The sequence below is a fragment of the Balaenoptera physalus genome, assembly GCF_965194825.1.
Source record: "Balaenoptera physalus genome assembly, chromosome: 1".
In the NCBI taxonomy this organism is placed as follows: Eukaryota; Metazoa; Chordata; class Mammalia; order Artiodactyla; family Balaenopteridae; genus Balaenoptera; species Balaenoptera physalus.
The window spans coordinates 88,370,236-88,389,513 of NC_138882.1; the positions used below are offsets into that span (position 1 = coordinate 88,370,236).

The 19,278-nt window shown below is 43.6% G+C and overlaps 4 protein-coding genes across 4 annotated transcripts; 2 read left to right on the forward strand and 2 right to left on the reverse strand.

Annotated features, from left to right (window-relative positions):
- Positions 1–1,046: 1,046 nt before the first annotated feature.
- BOLA1 (bolA family member 1) lies at positions 1,047–11,981 on the reverse strand. The gene is made up of 3 exons (XM_082463167.1): positions 11,845–11,981; positions 1,906–2,116; positions 1,047–1,537 (listed from the first exon to the last, which is right to left on the reverse strand). Exon 3 carries the CDS (start codon positions 1,532–1,534, stop codon positions 1,121–1,123), a length of 414 nt encoding a protein of 137 aa, XP_082319293.1. The 5' UTR covers positions 1,535–1,537; positions 1,906–2,116; positions 11,845–11,981; the 3' UTR covers positions 1,047–1,120.
- Positions 11,982–11,986: 5 nt separating this feature from the next.
- Positions 11,987–12,444, forward strand: LOC309661444 (histone H2A type 2-B; the record flags this gene model as incomplete). The annotated part of the gene is made up of 1 exon (XM_082463163.1): positions 11,987–12,444. The coding sequence occupies exon 1, from the start codon at positions 11,989–11,991 to the stop codon at positions 12,442–12,444; it is 456 nt and encodes a 151-aa protein (XP_082319289.1). The 5' UTR covers positions 11,987–11,988.
- A 111-nt stretch (positions 12,445–12,555) lies between these two features.
- Positions 12,556–13,165, reverse strand: H2AC20 (H2A clustered histone 20). The gene has a single exon (XM_082463188.1). It carries the CDS (start codon positions 12,993–12,995, stop codon positions 12,606–12,608), a length of 390 nt encoding a protein of 129 aa, XP_082319314.1. The 5' UTR covers positions 12,996–13,165; the 3' UTR covers positions 12,556–12,605.
- Positions 13,166–13,269: 104 nt separating this feature from the next.
- On the forward strand, positions 13,270–15,571 carry H2BC21 (H2B clustered histone 21). Its single transcript, XM_082463193.1, has one exon. The coding sequence runs from the start codon at positions 13,322–13,324 to the stop codon at positions 13,700–13,702; it is 381 nt and encodes a 126-aa protein (XP_082319319.1). The 5' UTR covers positions 13,270–13,321; the 3' UTR covers positions 13,703–15,571.
- Positions 15,572–19,278: the final 3,707 nt, after the last annotated feature.

The window sequence follows — 19,278 nt, forward strand, 5'->3', positions numbered from 1 at the left end:
ACTAACAAAAAAAAAAAAAAAATTAAAAAATGGTAGCTCCCAAATCAACTCCTTCCTTTCCATTTCAACAGCTGACCTCTAGGTCAGGGTTCTGCCTTCACCATTGGTTAATCTCTGTGCCTATTTCTGGTTAATCTCTGTGCCTATTTCCTATGCCAACCCACTTACACGTCACTGCCAGATCAATCTGCCCCAAAATGCTCTTTGGCATCCTTTCCTCAACACCCTTCAATGACTCCCTACTGCCCAACCAGATGCAGTCTAAACTCTTTAGCCAGAAATGGTTGATACATGTTAACCAAGCTTTCTCTTTACTAAGTTCCATCTCCACATTGAGATCATCAGAAAATTGCTTATCTAGACATTACTTGAGCTTCCCTCAGAATTATGACGTTTGGAAGACTCATAAGAAAAAGGGTTATGTACAGTTTTCTCCCCCTTCTATACTCATTTCCCAGATTATAATCTTTTCACTGCTTTAGTGTTTTTTTTTAAGTTTTTTTTCTCACAAACAAATGTAAATCCTTTTGGAAATGGACAGGTTGGTAGAAAGCCAAACATTCCCCAAGTCTGAAGTTCAAATGTGTCTGTAACTGCTGTCTTGTCCAATAACTCTCTGCCCAGTCCAGCTTCTATGCCTTTGCTTGGGCTCTTCCCCCTGCCTGAAACAACTTTCCTTTTCTTTCTGGTTTAACGAAGCCCTTCCTGACTATGCTAGGCTTCAAGTATCTTTCTTCTCCCAAGAACATCTGTAGCCCTGGTTCAACAGGCCTTTAACAACACAGCAATTCACCTCATATGATAATTTCTCTTTTAATGTACAGGATTACTTGCAACTCATAAGGTCTGGTGGTTCCTTAGTCACAATTTAACATGAAACAACTGGGCAGCTTTTCCTTAACAGTCCAGGGCAAGAGCAGTAGTGAGTGATTGTATGCTTTCCTTAGGTTGACCTTGATGTGAAATGAATTGCTGTCTCCAGAGAACCTGTATATGCCGGTTGAATGGGGCCCAGGTCCTCAACTCTTACAAATACCAGACTGTACTGAAGGGAAGAAGGCCCCAGTAGTTTATTCTCACCCAACCCGTTTGGATCCCGGTCCTCCCTCTCTCTCAGGGTTCAGGGAGTTCCTCGAATTTTCTTGCTCCCGCCCAGGCAGGGGGGGCTCGTGTCCAGTTGAGGGTTCTCCCTCCACTGGGCGGGGGTCCGCGCTTGTATGGCCAGGGCGTGGACCGGCCCAGCCAGCTCGTCTGACAGCGCCGCGTGGACCAGCCGATGCCGTTGCAGGGGGCTCAGTCCCTCGAAGCGAGAGCTCACCACGGCCACGCGGAAATGGGTTTCACTGCCTGGTGGGACCGCGTGGCCGCCGCTCTCATTACGCAGCTCCAGGACCTCGGGGTTCAGCGCCTGCTCCAACTTTGTGCGAATGGCGGCCTCGACGGGACCGATGGCCCCTGATCTGGCGCTGCCCCGGGACACACAGACGCGGCCAGCCATGGAGAACAGGCTTCCGACCAGCTGCCCACTCAACATCAGCTACGGCAGAGACAAGGACGGGAGCAGTGAGGGTCAGGGCCTCGCTCTTTGTGAGAGACCAGTCTCTCAACCACCCCAGCCCCCGCCCCCCGGCCAACGTCCACACTGGGAGCCCGCCTAGACGCGACAGTGAGACGCGAGGCACCGCCTCTTTCCCCTGTGTGACGTGGGGGAATCTGGTCTCCAGCCGCGAGCAGCTGAAGGGAGGCGGTGGATTAGAAAGAGCCCGCGCGCGAGGCACGTTCCTCATTAAGGGGATTCGCAAAGAATGAGCTGGAGGTTGCAGACTTGGGTATGTGCAACTCCGGGCTTTTGGTTGAGCCAACGTCCCTGTGTCCCCTCTGAACCCCAGGCTGGGCCCTTTCTACCTTGCACTCAGTCTTCTCTTCCGCAGCTCCCACTCAGGACCGGAACTCCTGACGTTCCTGGCGAAACGCAGACTTCGCGTCCTGAGGCACGCTGGGAAATGGAGTCCTCGCTACGCGACACCCCAGGCAGGCACCACGTGGTGCCCTGAGGGTTCACGGGAACTGTAGTCTCTACTTCGCCCGACTCGTGAGGTCGTGGGAGGCTCTGAACCTGAGGAATTGTAAAGAAAACGGGAACTTCTGTGCAATTGATATTGAGATTATTCGATTCATTTTATTGACAATACATCTTGTAGATCATCTAGCCCAACACCTTTATTTTACATACAAGAAAATGGAAGTCCGTTTCATTTATTGAATACATAATTATTGTGCGCCAGACCAGTCCTGGAGGCTGGGGAGGTAAGACAGGCCCTGTCCTCAGGCAGTTTACAGAACATTGGAGAAGATGGACCAATGAGCGGAGAGTTGCAATACTGTGTGCTAAGGGCTGTGATGGGACTAACAGCAGGATGCTAAGGAGGCATGTCATCCAGACTTGGGGGAGAAGAGAAAACTTAAGGAAACAGTTTACAAGAGGCACAAAAATCCCTTTCTCAGCCCCTCCTAGTGCGGTAGCTGCACGCGCAAAGGCCAGGAGGAGAGAGAACTTTGGGGGAGTGGTTCCTTTGGGTGTAGTTAGATATGGTTGGAGCCCACGGAGCAGAGATGATGGTGATGGGAAGCTGAATGAATGTATAGGCCTGTGGGGAGAAGGCCTCGTTAGGCAGTTTTATTTTTATCCTAGGAGCAGTAAGAAGCTAGGGAAGGTTTTCAGCGGGGATATAACAGGATGAGATTTTTCCAAGATGATACATAACTCGTCAATTCAACCAGTATTTTATTTTGTATCCTAATATTTTATAGATTTCTCCATATATGTATTTCCCCAACTTTTAATTTTGAAAAATTTCAAATCTGCAGAAAAGTTGAATAGTACAAAACAGCATCCTCTACCTTTCACTGTTTTTTACATTTATATATTATATACTTATACATATATACTTTTATGTTTAAGTACTTTATACCTATATACTTTAAAAATGTATTTCTATACTTTTTTTGAAAATAAGTTGCAGATAGCATGACATTTCACCCTTAGGTACTCCAGTATGTATCTCCTAAGAACAAGGATATTCTCTTATATAACTACAATACCCTATCACACTCAAAAAATTTAACATAATGTCAATTGCAAGGTTAGTACAATGAGCACCCCATTTATTCTTCACCTATATTTACTGACATTTTACCAGATTTGCTTTTTAATCTCTCTTTGAATGTGTGTATATAATAAAAATATTGTTATTTTTGCTGAACCATTTGAGAGTTGCGAAAATCTTTACATTTCATTGCTATATACTTCAGCGTATATCTCCTAAGACAAGGATATTTTCCTACATAAGCGCAATACCATTACCACAACTAAGACGTTTAATATTTGTTCAATACTATTATTAATATATAGTTGACATTCAAATTTCCCCAGGTGTCTCATTAGTGCCTTTATAATTTTTTATTTTTCGAAAGCCAATCAAGGATCATGCATTGCATTTAGCCATCTTTAAATTTTTATTTTGCAAAGATCCCTGGCTGCAGTGTGGAGAACTGTAGAGGAGGTAAGAGTGCAAGCAGGGAGACCAGTTGGGAGGTTAGTGTAGCAGTCTAGGTGAGGGATGATGATGACTTGGACCACGCTGGTGGTCATGCAGGTGGAGATGGAAAGAAATTGTGGCTATAAGATATACATTGGGAGGGTAAGACCCACAGGATGTGGTAATGGGCTAGTTATGGGAGGGAAAGTATGAAGGATAACTATCAGGTTTGTGCATCTGGATGGATGGCATTTGTTCCCTAAGATACAGAATATTGGAAGAAGCACAGGTTTGGAAGGGTGGGGAAGGGAAAGACTAGGTGCCCAATTCTGTTTTGGACTTGAGTCTGAAGTGTCTTTATGATATCCAAGAAGAGATGTCATGTTGGATGTATGGTTCTATGTGTGTGTATTTTATTTTTAACTTTTTCTTAAGTGCTTTCAGAGTTATAGAAATACAAAAATAGTACAAATAATTCTTGTATACCCCTCACCCTGATACCCAGATTATCCAAATATTGACAAGTTATGTTTGCTTTGTTTCTTTTTATGTATCTAACTACACATATATAATTATTTTTCTGAATCATTTGAGAGTAAGTTTCAGAGATAAGTCCATTTACCTCTAACTACCTGTGATGGTTAATTTTATGTGTCAACTTGACTGGGCCACAGGGTGCCCATATATTTGGTCAAACATTATTCTGGGTGTTTCTGTGAGGGTGTTTTTAGACGAGATTAACATTAAAATTGGTAGACTGAGTAAAGCAGATTGCCCTCCCTATTGTGGCTGGGTCTCATCCAATCAGTTGAAGGCCTGAATAGAACCAAAAAGGCTAACCCTCCTGGAAAAAGAGAGTTCTTTCCTGCCTGACTGCCTTTGAACTGGGACATTGGCTTCTTTCCTGCCTTCAGACTTGAACTGAAACACTGGCTCTTTCTGGGTCTCCAGCCTGTTAGCCTTTGACTGGAACGACAGCATTGCTTCTCTTGGTTCTCAAGCCTTCAGACATGGACTGGAATTACACCATCAGCTCTCCTGTTATTTCCAGCTTGCTGACTCACCCTGAAGATCTCGGGACTTGTCAGCCTCCATTGTCATGTGAGCCAATTCCTTATAATAAATCTCTCTCTCTCTCTCTCTCGTTTGCTCTTGCCCTCTCCATATATATCCTGTTGTTCTATTTCTCTGAAGAGCTCTAATATATATTTGCTAATATGTGTTTAGTAAAAAAAAAAAAAAAAAAAAAGACATTTTCTCGCATAGCCACAATGTAATTGTCAAATTCTTGAAATTAACATTGATACAGTAGTATAATCTACAGATCTTACTCAAAATTTGCCAATTGTCCCATAATGTCCTTTATATAGAATGAAAAAAAAAATTCTGGGCCAGGATCCAATCTAGGATCACATGCTATATTCAGTTGTTATGTCTCTTTGGTCTCCATTAATCTGTAATAGTTCATTAGTCTTTTTGTCTTTCACGACTTTGACATTTTTGAGGAGTACAGACCATTTATTTTGTTAAATATCCCTCAACTTGGGTTTGTCGAATGTTTCACTCTGATTCAGATTTAGGATATACATTTTTGGCAGGAAAACTGCAGAAGTGATATTGAATCCTCTCACTGAAGCATATGGGGGCATATAATTCAATTTGTCTCATTGTTAATGATAATTCTGATTAATTGATTAAGGTGGTATCTCTCAGTTTTCTCAATTGTAAAATTTTTCTTTTTCCCTTTGTAGTTGTAGGAGATACTTTGAGTCTATGTACTATTCTGTTTTTCATTAAGCTTTTGTCTACTAGTTTTAGCATCTGAGAAGCGCATGTGAAGCAAGAGTTGCTGAAGATGAAATGAGATCGTGGGCGGGGGGAAGGTGGGGAAGTGAGTGAGGGGAGTGAAATCACCTGGGAAAAAGAATAAAGTGAGAAAAGAATCAGATTTTTGTATTAGAAGATCACTCTGGCTAGTGTATGAGGAATATATTAAGGGAATGGGAAGAGTGGAAGCAGGGAGAAGAGGAGAAAAGCCTTTGGCAGTAGTCTGGTGAAAGATAATCTGAGTAAAGGCAGGAGACAGGCTAGAGAGAAGTAAATCAACTAGAGTGCTGTTAAAGAGATGGAATCTCTAAGAAGGACTTGTTTTTGGTGACGGCCTTGTAATTTGCTAATCCAGTGACAGTGGCGGGGAATGGTGGGAGGCTGTGGTCAGAGAAGGCCTTGCTGTGGAGGGGACATTTAAACAGAGATTTGAATGACTAGAGGAAACCAATCATGTGAAAAGAGAGATCTGGCCAGAGGCAATATATTCACTGCATGTGTTATGCCAGGCTCACTGTTGGCATACTTGGGTGTTCGGTAAAATGTACCGGATGGATAGTGAGCTAGTATGTGAATAGAGAGGGCCGACATTATTATTCCTGTTGCAAAAATAAATGAAAGCTTTGTAAGTTGCAAGCTCCCTAGGGCAAGTTTAGTGTCTTTGTTTCTAATAAAAACATAGTCATGACAATATTTACTATTTAGTGAAGGTTTGTCATGGTCAGATTAAGAGTCTTAGTTAGAGGCTTTAAGCACTGAGACATTATGGTGGCCGCCTCAAACAAAACGAAAACTAATAAACACTAATCTGTAATGTGAGGATTAAGATGCCCAACAAAGTATTCATCTTTTTCCTATGATATTACTTCATTATTTGTTCATTAAAAAATTAATTTGTCCCTACTGATGTATAATTTACACATAAGAAATGCACACTTTTTAAGTGTACAGCTTAATTTTACATGGGAATACACCATATCAAGATACAGAAAATTTCTAGCACCTTGGAAGGCTCCCAAGGAGGTCAATACCACCCTGCCACAGTTAATCATTCTAACCTCTAGCACCATAGATAAGTTTTGCCTGTTTTTGAACTTCTTATAAATAGAATCACATAGTATGAATACATTTGTGTTTGTCTTTTGCTCAACATTGTCTGTGAGGTTCATCCGTGTGTGTGGCAGTAATTTTTTCATTTTCATTGTGTGGTATTGCAGTATATGAATATACTACATCCTTGTACGTGCTTTTTGTTGGATGTAAACATTCTTTTCTGTTTGGTGTATATCCAGGAGTGGTCATAGGATAAACTCAATATTTATTTCTGAAATGGCAAATTCGTTCAAATTTTTGAGATGCCCCTGCTTTGTTGGCGACAGGTACTATGCTAAATGTTTTACATTTATGAACTCTTTTAATTCTTGCAACAAGTCTATGAAGTAGCTACTGTTATTACTCTCGCTTTACCATTGAGGAAGCAGAGACCCTTAGAGGTTAGGTAAGTAATTTGCCTATGGTCACAGATCTGGTAAACAAACCCAGAGAGTCAGGCTGCAGAATTTGAGCTCTTAACCATTAAGCTATTCTGCCTCCTAATCCAGCATTTGGGCGTCTCAGGTTCCATCTCTGTACTAGGTTCTTTATATTTAATTCTCATTTATTCTAACAACTCTATTATGGTAGGGTATATGATTTTTATTTAATTGATGAGCTTCTGTTGTATTTTCTGTCACTCTGGCTACCACAGTCTACTGTTGATAGCTAGCTAGCATTTGGAGAGTGGTTTTTTGACCAAAGAGAAATATTTTAGAGAAGAAGATGCTAATTCTCTAAGAGTATAGTTTTATTTGTTTATGCAAAAAACATTTAATTACCCTACCAAGAGCCAGGTAGAAGGAATAAAGGACTCCTGATTTAAAGGTGAAGAAGACATGGTCTCTCCCTTGAAGTGGTCACAGAAAGGAAGTGAGACCAAGGTCAAAACACAGGGCAGAGTGCTTAAATGCTATCAGCAGGATATGAACAAAGAGATGTGGGTACACTGAGGCTGTGTGTTTGACAGTAGGGAAGCTTCATGAAAGAGGAGGTGATATCTGGGTGGAAACTGGAAGGATGGGGAGGATTTTGCAGGTCCAGAGGAGGCTGAAAGCATTCTAGCCAAGGGCAACTTTATGTGCAATGGCAGGGAGCTGTGGAAAGGCCTTGCTCATCTTATGAATGATGTGCAGCTCAGTACGGAGGGGGCTGGGGGTGGAGTTGAGGAAAGGTGTAAGAAAAGGGGAAGGGAGAGGAGTATGGCTGGAATGATAGAATGGACCTAGAATGCCCTAAATGTTTGATTAACTAGATTGCCTGGTTAGGAACTGAGTTGCCTTTTTTTTAAATAGATTGATTGATTGATTGATTGATTGATTGATTGATTTTATTTTTGGCTGCGTTGGCTCTTCGTTGCGGTGAGCGGGGGCTACTCTTTGTTGCAGTGCACGGGCTTCTCATTGTGGTGGCTTCTCTTTGTTGCTAAGCACGGGGTCTAGGTGCGTGGGCTTCAGTAGTTGTGGTTCACGGGCTCTAGAGCGCAGGCTCAGTAGTTGTGGTGCACGGTCTTAGTTGCTCCGTGGCATGTGGGATCTTCCCGGACCAGCGCTCAAACCCGTGTCCCCTGCACTGGCAGGTAGATTCTTAACCACTGCGCCACCAGGGAAGCCCAACTCAGTTGCTTTTGGTTAAAAATCCCAGAGGTGTTAAAGGAGATAAGATCCAGCCTGTTTGTGATGGTGTATGACATTTACAAATGGCCTGCTCTGTTATATATTTTAATAGCTCTGGTAAGAATGCTGGGAAGGGAGGTCTGGGGAGCAACAGATAATTGAGCCTGATAAAATTTGTAGGATATTGGCCTATCTGGACTTACCTAATAAGGTTTTATAGCTAGATGGAATTTAAAGTATTAAGTCTAATTCCATCCCTCTCTCATGCTCTCTCACTCTCACTCTCTAACTCTCCTGCTCTCCAGCTCTCCCTCTCTCTGCAACAGAGGGAGGAAGCAAGGCTGGGTAAATTAAGTGACTTCATGAAACCCATAATCTAGTTAGTGAAGTAGTGTGCTTGGAGGGATGAAGAGCACAGTCTTTGAGTCAGGCAGACCTTGGTTCTAATCATGTCTTTGTAAGTGGCTGTGTGACCTTCAGCAAGTGCTTAAACGCCTCTGAGCCTTGGTTTCCTTATCTGTGAAGGAATTACAGTCGTCCTTCAGTATCCATGGGTTCTGAATCTGAGGATTCAACCAACCGTAGATGGAAAATATTCTAAAAAGAAATCCGGAAAGTCCCCCAAAAGCAAAACTTTAATTTGCCCTGCCCTAGCAACTATTTACATAGTTTTACATTGTATTTACAACTATTTACATAACATTTACATTGTATTAGGTATTAAAAGTAATCTAGAGACACTTCATCTGGGAGGATGTGCTTAGGTTATACGCAAATACTACACCATTTTATATAAGGGACTTGAACATCCTTGGATTTTAGTATCCACTGGGGGTCCTGGTACCGAGGTACGAGGTACGACTGTATGTCTACTTCATAGGTAGCCCCTAACATAGGGCTTATCTCATAATAAAGGTTTAATATAATCTCTTTTCCCTTTACCCTTCCTAACAGCACAGGGTCACTGTGATAGAAGTAAAAAGGAGATCAGAGATCAAAGACAGCGGGAGGTCAGCTGGCCCCTCACGCAGGGCCTCGAAGGGTACCAGAGTTGCTGTGGGGTCCCTACTACTGTATTTTGTTCTGTGCTCTGTAGGGCTGAAAAGTTGACACTATTAGAACTTCCAGAGCTTCTTGGGGAGAGAGTTACACTAACAAAATACACAAGAAATTGATGAATAGGTCAGAATGCAAATTAATTAACTTCTAGTGATAGATATATCTTCCCATACTGGTTCTCCCCTTCTCAGTCTCATATTTTTATCCTAAAGTAGAATAATTGGAAAGTTGTTAATTGAGAGCAGAACCTGAGCTAAGAGGGTTGGATAGTCTTCAGAAACATTTCACCCAGACTATGAGAACAAGCTGATGCTTTCACCAAGGAACCTTCTGTAATAGCCTAAACCTTTGTGTCTAGCAGACACATACTCTTAGTGTTAGAGAAGCACAACACATTCCTACTGTAATTGCCCCATTTAGATGGTATGTGGACCATATCTTTCTATTAACACGTGCATCTTCTGAAATGCTATAATCCGTTTGGCTAGAATTATCTTCAGTTGCATCCTACTATTGAGGAAACACTCCCATTACTTTTGACTGTACTTGGGTGCTTCACAAATCTATACCAGCATCTTACCAGGGGTAAGCTCTACAGATAGCTGATATTAACTAATTTTAACTTACAGAGTTCACCAGATTTCCTCCATTTTCTAGAGGCATCTCATTACAGACCTCTTTGTACTAGTCTCAATTATCTGTATACCCATTGCCTGATAGGTAGCATGTACTCAATAAATGTCAGTTGAACAAAGGTGAGGATAAAAGAGGAACACTAGAAAAGAGCTCAAGGAGAAAAATTTAAGTCTATTCTTTTCTCTATAGCATTCTACCTCCTGTCTTTGATAGGGACATAGTGAAGGGACAAAGTAGGTAATTAAACAGTTAATCCCACTAGGGGATTGTAAGTAAAGAAGAAGGTATGCGAGACCACTCTAAGTTAATGATCACTCAATCAAACAGGCCTGCGTAGCAACAAAACTATGCAACAGAAGCATGAGACGTGCCCCAAAACAATAAAACAATGGTGGCATGAGACCCACATCCTGCCCAGTGAGCTCAGTAAGCTGATTCCAAGGACATGCTTCTCTGCACACACTAAAAACAAAAAATAAAAGGAAAGGGTGACATTATACTGAAACCTGAGATGATTTACCATTTTTAGTAAATGAGCGCCTTTTTGCTCATTTCCATTGCACCATGACAGTCCCGACTTGACCAAGTAGGGACAAGAACCTCCCCCCCCCCCACGTGGAGGAGGAGCTGATAATGGAAGTTTGACGTCTACTCAAGAATGAGGAAGAAGGTGGTCTTTTCCCCCTCCCCACTTTTCCTTTGATTATAAAACTGTAGCCCACTAAGTTCTCGGAGCACGGCACCCTCTCACCCAGCCGCTTGGGAAGTCTCACAAGTGTCCCATTCTAATAAATCACTTATCTGTTACTTTGCCTCTCGCTGAATTCTTTCTGCGCTGAGACATAAAGAATTGAAGCTCCTCGGAGCCCCCAGACGCATTTCAGCGGTTTCAGCTTTATGGGATATTCAGGAAAGGGTGAAAATGGGGTGGGGATGTAGAAATCCCAGGGATGGGAAGCTGAGGAGAAAGAAATGGAACTTTCAGGAATGATTTCTATGTGGAGGATTACACAAAGGAGTCTCTAGGGGCTGTTGCTGAAGTCTAAGAGGCAAACAAGAGGATCACGGAGGAATAAGGCTGAAGTTAAAGAAGTAACACTTGATATGCTGTTGAGATGCAGGGAACAGTGGATTCTGGCTTAGGTACCTGGAAGATTGTTGGTGCCATTCAGGTAAAGAGAGCAAAGAGAGGAGGGTGGGGGGAGTTTGGATGAGTTTGCTTTTGGATAGGTCGAGTTATTGGGACAAACAGGTTGAAGTATCCAGTCAGCAGTTACGTATATGGGTCTGAGCTTCTGAAACAAATCTGGGTGTTAGTTGAAAGCATGGAGTTGGGTAAGACTCTTCGGGAAGAGTGAAGAATGGAGGAGTGTGGGGGAGGGGCGAGTAGGGAGGCAGAGCTCAGCTGGACACCGGGATTTAAAGACCGGCAGAGGAATTTGGTGTTGCCAGAGTTGAGGGGTGGGGGTGGAGAGAAATAAAATAAAATAAATAAATAGGTTAAAAAAAAAAAAGGGCAAAGGAACAGAAGCAGGATGAGGAAAGACGAAGGGCGACATTTTGAAAGCCAAGGGAAAGCCGCCTTCAGGTTCAAGGCCGTTTTGGACGCCGTCGGGAGGTAAAGAGGAGGATGACTAATTCTATGCTAGCCCTCAGGCAAACTGGAGTCCAAGAAGCAGTGGCGGGTGGCATGGGGCTAAGCCACGCCGCAGGCAACGTGTAAATTGAAAGGCGGAGGCCTTAGTAGTACTATAGTCTCTAAGGAAGTTTGGCTTTGACGAGGCAGAAAGGGAGGGACTTGGAGAGTAATTTAGGGCTCAAGGGGGTAATCAGCTTCAGAATTCGGTACCCTTGAGTGGCAGTAACTCTGCATCTGCCGGAGGCTCTCTGCAGTCCTTTATGGGCCCTTCTTGGGATTTCCCTTGGTGGACAAAAACCTACCACTCTTAAGCTGGAAAAAAATTGCCACTCACTAAAAAACAAAACAGCGTGTTGTTTGAAAGCCTTCGCTTTAAAAATCCTGGCATGCAAATAAGGGGCTTTAATGTGGCTCACAGCGATTGGTAGGTACTTACCAAGGCCGTCATTTCCTCGTAGTACAAGATGCAAACGAAGAGTCTGCTTTCCGCTTTCCTATTGGCTGTTCGATCGGACTCAGCTTTTAGCCAATCAAACCACTTCGCTTCACCCCTCCCGGTAGCTCTTATAAATTACATCAAATGGGTTATCCTCGCCACATCCTTCTCTTTGAAAAAGAAGCTGTAACTGCATTTTTAGCCGTAATGTCAGGACGCGGAAAGCAGGGAGGCAAAGCTCGGGCCAAGGCCAAGTCACGCTCATCCCGTGCTGGCCTTCAGTTCCCCGTGGGGCGAGTGCACCGCCTGCTGCGCAAAGGCAACTACGCCGAGCGAGTGGGGGCCGGCGCGCCAGTGTACCTGGCGGCCGTGCTGGAGTACCTGACCGCGGAAATCCTGGAGCTGGCCGGCAACGCGGCCCGAGACAATAAGAAGACACGCATCATCCCTCGCCATTTGCAACTAGCCGTGAGAAATGATGAAGAGCTCAACAAGTTACTCGGGGGTGTCACAATTGCCCAGGGCGGCGTCTTGCCCAATATCCAGGCAGTCTTGTTGCCCAAGAAAACGGAGAGTCACAAGCCTGGCAAGAATAAGTAATTAGGAGGCTTGACACCAACCCCATTCACCCCAAAGGCTCTTTTAAGAGCCACCAAAGTGTCAAATGAAGGGCTGATCACAAAACAGCGCATTAGCTCTTTTTTTGAAAACTTGGGTGGCTCTAAAAAGAGCCTTTGGTCTTTGGTCTACTTTGTCTGGATTTATTTGCTTTTGGCTTTGTGGCTTTCGGTTTTCTTTGGTAATAGAACGGCCTGGATGTTGGGCAAAACGCCGCCCTGGGCGATGGTGACTTTGCCCAACAGCTTGTTCAGTTCCTCGTCGTTGCGGATGGCCAGCTGCAGGTGACGAGGAATGATGCGCGTCTTCTTGTTGTCTCGGGCCGCGTTGCCCGCCAGCTCCAGAATTTCGGCGGTCAGATACTCGAGGACTGCCGCCATGTAGACGGGCGCGCCAGCCCCCACCCGCTCGGCGTAGTTGCCTTTGCGCAGCAGACGGTGCACTCGCCCCACCGGGAACTGCAGGCCAGCGCGGGACGAGCGCGACTTGGCCTTAGCACGAGTCTTGCCTCCTTGCTTTCCGCGGCCAGACATAATTGAAAACAATGCTATAAGGCCTAGAGCTCAGATTCTCGCAACAAACAGGATTGAAAGATCAGCAATTGGAAAGCCTTTATAAGCTTTCCTAGGGGTGGGGTCAGGAACGAATTTTTCATTGGTCCTAAATTGGCTCCAGAAATGGCCAATAAGGTCAAGAGTCGGTGTTGTTACGTAGCTATTACTGATAACGCAAGGTCTCTACATGGCCCAATGGAAACATAAGACTTTTGGAGCCTTAATTTGCATACGGTGGTTATAAAAGGATCAGGCCCGCCCATTCTCCTACTACTTTTCTTTGCTAACGGGTGTTGTATTCTACAATGCCTGAGCCGGCAAAATCCGCTCCCGCGCCCAAGAAGGGCTCGAAGAAAGCTGTCACCAAAGCTCAGAAGAAAGACGGCAAAAAGCGCAAGCGCAGTCGCAAGGAGAGCTATTCCATCTACGTGTACAAAGTGCTGAAACAGGTGCACCCGGATACCGGCATCTCGTCCAAGGCCATGGGCATCATGAACTCGTTCGTCAACGACATCTTCGAGCGCATCGCGGGCGAAGCGTCGCGCCTGGCGCATTACAACAAGCGCTCGACCATCACGTCCCGGGAGATCCAGACGGCCGTGCGCCTGCTGCTGCCCGGCGAGTTGGCCAAGCACGCCGTGTCCGAGGGCACCAAGGCGGTCACCAAGTACACCAGCTCCAAGTGAGTCCCTGCCGGGACGCGGCGCTCGCACAAGTCGCCGAGCCGCTTGACTTTCCAAAGGCTCTTTTCAGAGCCACCCACCTAATCACCAGAAAAGAGCTTTGTTCACTTGTTTGCCCTCAGTCTCTTCTCACAAAGTAAGTTGCGTTAGTTGGTTAAAAGTAATGGCAAATGGCACACGAAGCTTTTTAGGCCCTTATGACTTGAGGTTCCTGGCGCGTGACTGGCTTTGCTTTTGAATCTAGGCCGAGTCTTAACTCCTCACTGTGCTGCTTAGATTTCCTATGAGTCAGTTCTAAATTAGGACACTGAGACTCTGCTCCTTCCCACCCTCTCCTCGTAGACTGTTGTGTCCTGGTGGCTCTGTTGGGTACGTTTCATCGGTGTTCTAAAACGAAGTGAGTGATTTCGGCCATCCTCATTTAAGAAAGGACCCCAGAACATAAGTAAGCCCGGGTCCTGCGAACACTGCATCACAGCCCTGAAGAATTCTCCCGAGAGTTTGGCAGCTGCTTGGGTGCCCAGTCACCAGTTATGCCCTGCGACGTGACCTGTGGATACCAGTAGTTCGGGGTATTTAGGACGGAACCCGCGCTGCCTGGTCTCAGCCTTTCCCTGATTGGACGACATGAATATTCAAAATCTCGCGCCGCTCCAGAATTCATAGATTCTGGTTTCCACCGCTCACTTTGGTGCTTTGAAATCCCTGTTATTTTTTGGTTTGTGGATCATTTTTGCATTTAATTCTCTTATCTTGGAATGTTTCGGTCTCAAGTAACTGTAAGGCACTAGTCATTTTAGTCTGGGCTCAAACGTCACCTCTCAGAAACCTTCCCAAGTCATCCACTCAGGAGTTTGTGCCTCTCGTTCCTGCCTGTCCTGGTCCCTCACTCTATTTTATCTTCCTCCTAGCAGCGGTCAGAAATTGTCTTGTTCGTTTATATTCTTGTTTACGGTCTTTCTCCTCAAGCCCTTAACAGAAACTTTGCTAGTCTGGTTTTCCTCTATATCGTCAGTGCCAACCAGTACTGGGCACACAGTGGACACTTCAATACTTATTGAATTAATATTTGTTGAATTAATTTTTCTCTCCCACTCCTTTTTAAAATCGCTTCCGTGGATGGATGGGTGCGGTTCATTTTCATTAGATGCATGTGAAGACGTGATGAAAATGGAAATGTTTTTGGAGCTCCTTCCCCAAGTCTGTCCGTGGTCACCTCAGGGCAACAGCTGGGAGGAGGACTTTGTTAAGAGTTTTTTCTTTTTTTTTTTTTTTTGCGCTAAGGGGGAGGTGGCAGTTTTGTCCTTCCTTTATGCTTCTCAGTTTGGCCTAATCTCTTGGATTTTCATTAAATTCAGAACATTGGTCACTGGAAATTATTTTCCTTTCTCTATTTATGACATCCTCCTTCCATCCTGATCCTTTGTTCCTCACGGAGATGAGCTTTTAATTTATGTTCACCATCTCATTTGCTTTTCAGGAGACCCTGTACAATAGACAAGATTAATATCCCTTTAAAAACGAGATTGAGAGAAGCAAAGTGATTGGTCCACTGGTCATGCGGCTAACCTTGTCCACCTTTGTATCCTCAGATGCGAGGACAATTGTATTTTAGTTTTACTTCATGTAATTACAGAATGTTGAATCTTTCTGTACAAGCCTTGATTTTGCTGATAAAGACACTGATGGTCTGATGAGTTATTCAACTCTGCTTTTGGATAAGGGGTCCTGGAGTTAATTGCAGGGGTTTCATGAATCCAAATGGACTCCAGACATTATCAGAGACTGAATAAATCTTATGTTTCTTACATGTGTGTTTTCAGATGTGTGTAGATGCTATTGTTATTAATAAAGTTACCAGTTAATTTAAAAGCTTGGCTGGATTATTGTATCTGCAGTATAGTTTTTAACTAAATGAAACGAACAGATACAACCACTACTGGGTCTGTGGAAAATCTGAGTGCCTCTGACTTGGAAGATGAATATTTATAAACCATCAACCAAACTTACTTCTACTCCAGAAGTGTACTGGAGCTGAAATAGCCTGTTATGAGGACACTGTTAATGCTCAGTAATTGAAAAATACACGACCACAAAACCAAACAAAAATCACCACAAAGAAGAAGCACTATAAACAAGATAGAAGAAATAAAGTCCTTAAGAAAGTTTAGATAACACCTGCAGTACTTACTGTATGCCAGACGATGTTCTAGGTCTTTTACACATATTGACTCATTTAATCCTCACAAGAACCTTATGAAATAGTTACCATTATTATGTCCCATTTTACAGATGAGGAAACTGAGGCACAGAAAGGCTTCTCGGAAACTCTCCAGAGAATAAACTCTTAGTTCAATTTTTAACGGACTTGAGAAAGTAAGATCCCTCTCCGAAAACCTGGATTTTTGGGGAAATATTTATGCTTTAAAATTAAAATAAAAAGAAACACCGCCTGCTTTATTTTCAGCATGCACCCTGGATATAAGTCTATGGTGGTGGTGGTGGTGGCTGAAAGTCTTGGGTGTGGTGCTCTCATTCTCCATTCCAGAGACCATAGTTCAGCTCAGTTTAACTTGTCCCCATAGTTGTAGGGCTCACCAGCTGAAATACTTTTACTAATGTGAGAGAGCTTTGGTTACTGATAGTGGGCTCCTCCTGGGCATGGTGTTTACTAGGAAGGAAGTTACAGAGTGAGAAAGGGGAAGGAGGTGTTAGAGTTTGGTATTTTAACTCTGGAGGGGAGGTGATTAGTGACAGTGAGACTTATCCTCCTAAAGAACCTCTTTGATCTTTCTCCTTCTCAGACATCTGTATACATTTGCTTAAGTTGGAGTTAATAACAATACTTGTTATAATAATAATTGCTTCTACTTATTGAGCACATAAATATTTACCTTGTCCTCTGCTAAGTGGTTTACAAGCATTGCCTCATTTAATCTTCACAGCCACCACTTAAGATGGGTTCCATCCTTATTTTATAGGTAAAGGAGATTGAATTTCAGAAAAGTTAAGTAACTTGTCCAGGGTTGTTTAGGAAGTAAATGGTGGAACTACAACCCAATGCACACTTTTAAAAAGCTTGATATTCAAGGCCCTCCATAATCTGCCTCTTCCTTCTTCCACAGCTCTATCTCCTACTGCTTTACAGGTTTTCTGCTCTAGTTAACATGGTCCAGTCACCTTCCCCTAAACCCGTTTGGTCTTTCTCAGGGCTAGACTGGACTGCCCCTTCTTTCTGGCTTGGCCAGAGCTTTCTTTCAAGCCAAGGCCATAATTTTCCACCTCAAATGACACCTCTCAACTAATTTCTCTACCACCCTCATCTCTTCTTTGAACAAACAAACAAACAAAAACAAAAAAAACTTTACTGAGGTATAATTGGCATACAATAAACTGTACATGTTTAAAGTATGCTTTAAGTTTAGACATACATATATACCTATGAGAACATGAGTACAATCAAAATAATGGACATATCCATCCATCCCCCCCCCCCAAAATAAAGGTTTCCTAGTGCCCCTTTATAATTCTTCCCCCCTGCTCCCTTCACCAATGTCCTCCTTTGGCCCCATCCCTGCCCTCGAGCAACCACTGGTTTGCTTTATGTCATTATAGGTAGTTTGTATCATACAATGTATCATTTGTATCGGGCTTCTTTCACTCAGCATAATTGTTTTGAGATTCATATATATTTAGGTGCATGTAGCAGTAGTTCATTCCTTTTTGTTGCTGAGTAGTATTCCATTGTATAGCCGCAATTGGTCATTCAGTTACTTGTTAATCGATAGTTGTGTTGTTCCCAGTCCTTCCTCCAGTTTTTTTTTTTCTTTTTTTTTGGCTGCTCCCACATGGCATGAGGGATCTTAGTTCCCTGACCAGGGATTGAACCCGCGCCCCCTGCAGTGGAAGCGTGGAGTCTTAACCACTGGACCGCCAGGGAAGTCCCCTTCCTCCACTTTTTAATGCACTCCAACTTTGTGTCGTGTTGGTTCCACGGATGAGCACATTAAACTTTCTGCCTTCAGTTGGGAAGGAACTCAGATGGTGGACGAGCCATGTACACAAGTACTTACTCTATTCAAGTGGGAGAAAGTATTAGGGTTTCACTTCCGTTCTCCGAGGCTCAGAACGTCTCTAATCCATTTCATGCCCTGTGGCCAGAGTAGTCGTCTAAAGCACAGACGGTGGCCTACCTCGCTGACTCAGTTTGGCCTTCAAAAGAAAAAAATGCGAGTAAAAAATGTAGAACTATCAGCAGTTCTTATACCATATTTGGTCTCACAGCATGGTCTGGGGAGCTCCGCTCCTTTAAAAGGGAGGCTAACATAACTCACAATATGGCTAATCAGTGGTTGTGGCACAGGGAGGAAGCCTGAGGGGCAGCTCTGTTCAGGTTTCAGACACTGACCCTTAACTGGAAGACTGTCCCTGTGGCTCGGGAGAATAGGTTTAATCATTCATTTAATACGGGTGATTGAAAAATCTGTATCTGCTAATTTAATAAATAATTATCAAGTATCTATTATTATTATTAAGTTCTGTAAGAAAGGCTCTCTAGGACCACTCCTCTGACTCCTGAGCATTGTTAGGTATGATATAATTAAGTCATTCTCTCATTCAGTGATTTATTGAGTATCTGTTAGATAGCAGGCAATCTGGTTTAAGGTTAAACCGAACAGAGTGGCTTCTGCCTTCCTGGACTTTTAGTGGCTAGAAGGGAAGATAGATATTATACAAGTGACTATAATAAAATGTGACACGTGTTAAGATGGGAGAAGTACAGATACAGAGAGTGTAATGGAGGGAGGCCTAACTTAACACCGATGGGGTAAGGAAGGCCTCTCTGAAGAAGGACTTGAAGGAGAGTGAAAGACAGCAAGCTCAGGGAGATAGGAGGAACTGCAAGAAATTTAGTATGGGTAGTATTTAGAGGGTGAGGAGGTAGGCAGGTAGAGCCAGACCTTGAGGGATTAGCCCAGACATATGGAAACGGACTTTAAAGAACCCGATTAGCTTCTGGGCCAGCGTGACTGTGGAAACATCTGTATCCGTTCAAGCAACCTCTGCTGCAGATGACACCTTGACCCTCGAAAGAGTGTCCATTCGTTTCAGTGGCTTCCCTTAATGTGGAAATGGCTTCATCAGGCCATCCAGGCTGATGCCAGCCACCATCATGCTCTGAGGGGACCATGAGGTCCTGAGGGGGACTGTGAGATTCATAATTGGCCAAATGCAAAGGTTTGCCAATACCCAGAGCTGGCTGGGCTAGAGAAATGAGGTATTCTCATACACTAGTGGTGAGAGAAGAATTTGGTGCAAACTTTTTAGTGGGTAACTTCACAATAACTATCAAAATTCTCTTTTTATATACGAATACAAAACAAAAACCCCTAGCAAATCACTCTAAGATATTTGTGCAGGGATTGTAAATAGCAGCTTTTAAAAAAACGTATTTTTAATTCTTGATAATTGAGAAATTAAAACATATACACAAACAGATGTCAATGTACCCCTTATCCAACTTCAACAATTGTCAACTCAAGGTCAATTATCAGCTCAAACCAATTATCAACTCAAGG